This window comes from Perkinsus marinus (assembly GCF_000006405.1).
Source record: "Perkinsus marinus ATCC 50983 genomic scaffold scf_1104296958706, whole genome shotgun sequence".
Lineage (NCBI taxonomy): Eukaryota > Perkinsozoa > Perkinsida > Perkinsidae > Perkinsus > Perkinsus marinus.
The window spans coordinates 1-1,087 of NW_003206661.1; the positions used below are offsets into that span (position 1 = coordinate 1).

The window sequence follows — 1,087 nt, forward strand, 5'->3', positions numbered from 1 at the left end:
ACTCGCTACATTAGCCTGGAGCTTATAGGAGTCCTCATCGTAAGAACCCCCTTCCGGTGTGACACTCTAGCTATGCTATCCTTTGGAGGTTCTTCTCGCTGTATGCATGTCCATGCACAACTTTAGTGCTTCCCATTCGGACCCCTTCATGGCGGCTCTGATTGCCCTCAGCACCTCCGGGAACGCTCTCTCCTTCGTAAGATACGCCACACATGGACAATATAACATATCAATCGTAGGTTCTCAAGGAGAAGGTCTTCCGAGCGTTCGTAGCATGGCAGACGTCAGCCGCTCGTGCGCCACTCCTAGCAGACCAACGGTGAGGCAGCTGAGTCAGCTGAACTTTGCCATCAGGCCTCTCAGGTCAAGCCCACGCAAGCTAGATGTATTCGTTGTCAACTGCTGTGTGTCCGTCTTCCAAGTCCTTTGGCTTCTCCCTGTAAGTGCTCTCTCATCTCGTTATGCTGCTACCCCTGCGATAGTTACTAGCGATCGGCCCAGCCATAGGGAAAACCCATGGCCTAGGGTTGTTCGAATATCTCCAAGAGGCCAGCTACTGTTTCGTCGGAGGCTGTCCTAATGCTTGGCAGCTGTGCGTGATAGCCGTAGAGACTCCATACGGCATCCTCGGCTCCTCTCAGGTACAGCGGTTACATCTGCGTGAACCTTCTGTACAACGCAGCGTTGCTCTTCCTCGTGCAAAGAGGCTCAGCACTGTTGGCATTCGTCAGCCTTAAGGCTGTCACGCCGGCCTCGGCTATTCTATTCTCTATCGAGTAAGTGACTTGGCGAAGAGGTGCTTGGGATTGCTTCATGTTTAGCTGGCCGGTGCTTGGACCTTCTACTGTGACCTGGTTAGACTGGGTCGAGGTCGTTCTGGTCACCGTCGGGATCGTAGCCTTCCGGGCGGGAAATCTTCGCAAAGAGGAGTATATCAGACAAGGCCAGAAGAAGATTTGTATGGCCTAAAAAGGCGCCTGCAATACCATCTGATAACAATACTGTTGACCTTTAGAACATAAACCACACAATTCTGGTACCACCGTCGACAATGCATCGACGAACTTTTTTCACTGTTTTAACTTCA

General features: G+C 51.7%; 1 protein-coding gene across 1 annotated transcript; it reads left to right on the forward strand.

Annotated features, from left to right (window-relative positions):
• Positions 1–106: 106 nt before the first annotated feature.
• On the forward strand, positions 107–969 carry Pmar_PMAR028352 (hypothetical protein; the record flags this gene model as incomplete). Its single annotated transcript, XM_002774079.1, has 4 exons — positions 107–196; positions 240–319; positions 642–776; positions 822–969. 4 exons carry the CDS (start codon positions 107–109, stop codon positions 967–969), a joined length of 453 nt encoding a protein of 150 aa, XP_002774125.1.
• Between the last annotated feature and the right edge of the window lie 118 nt (positions 970–1,087).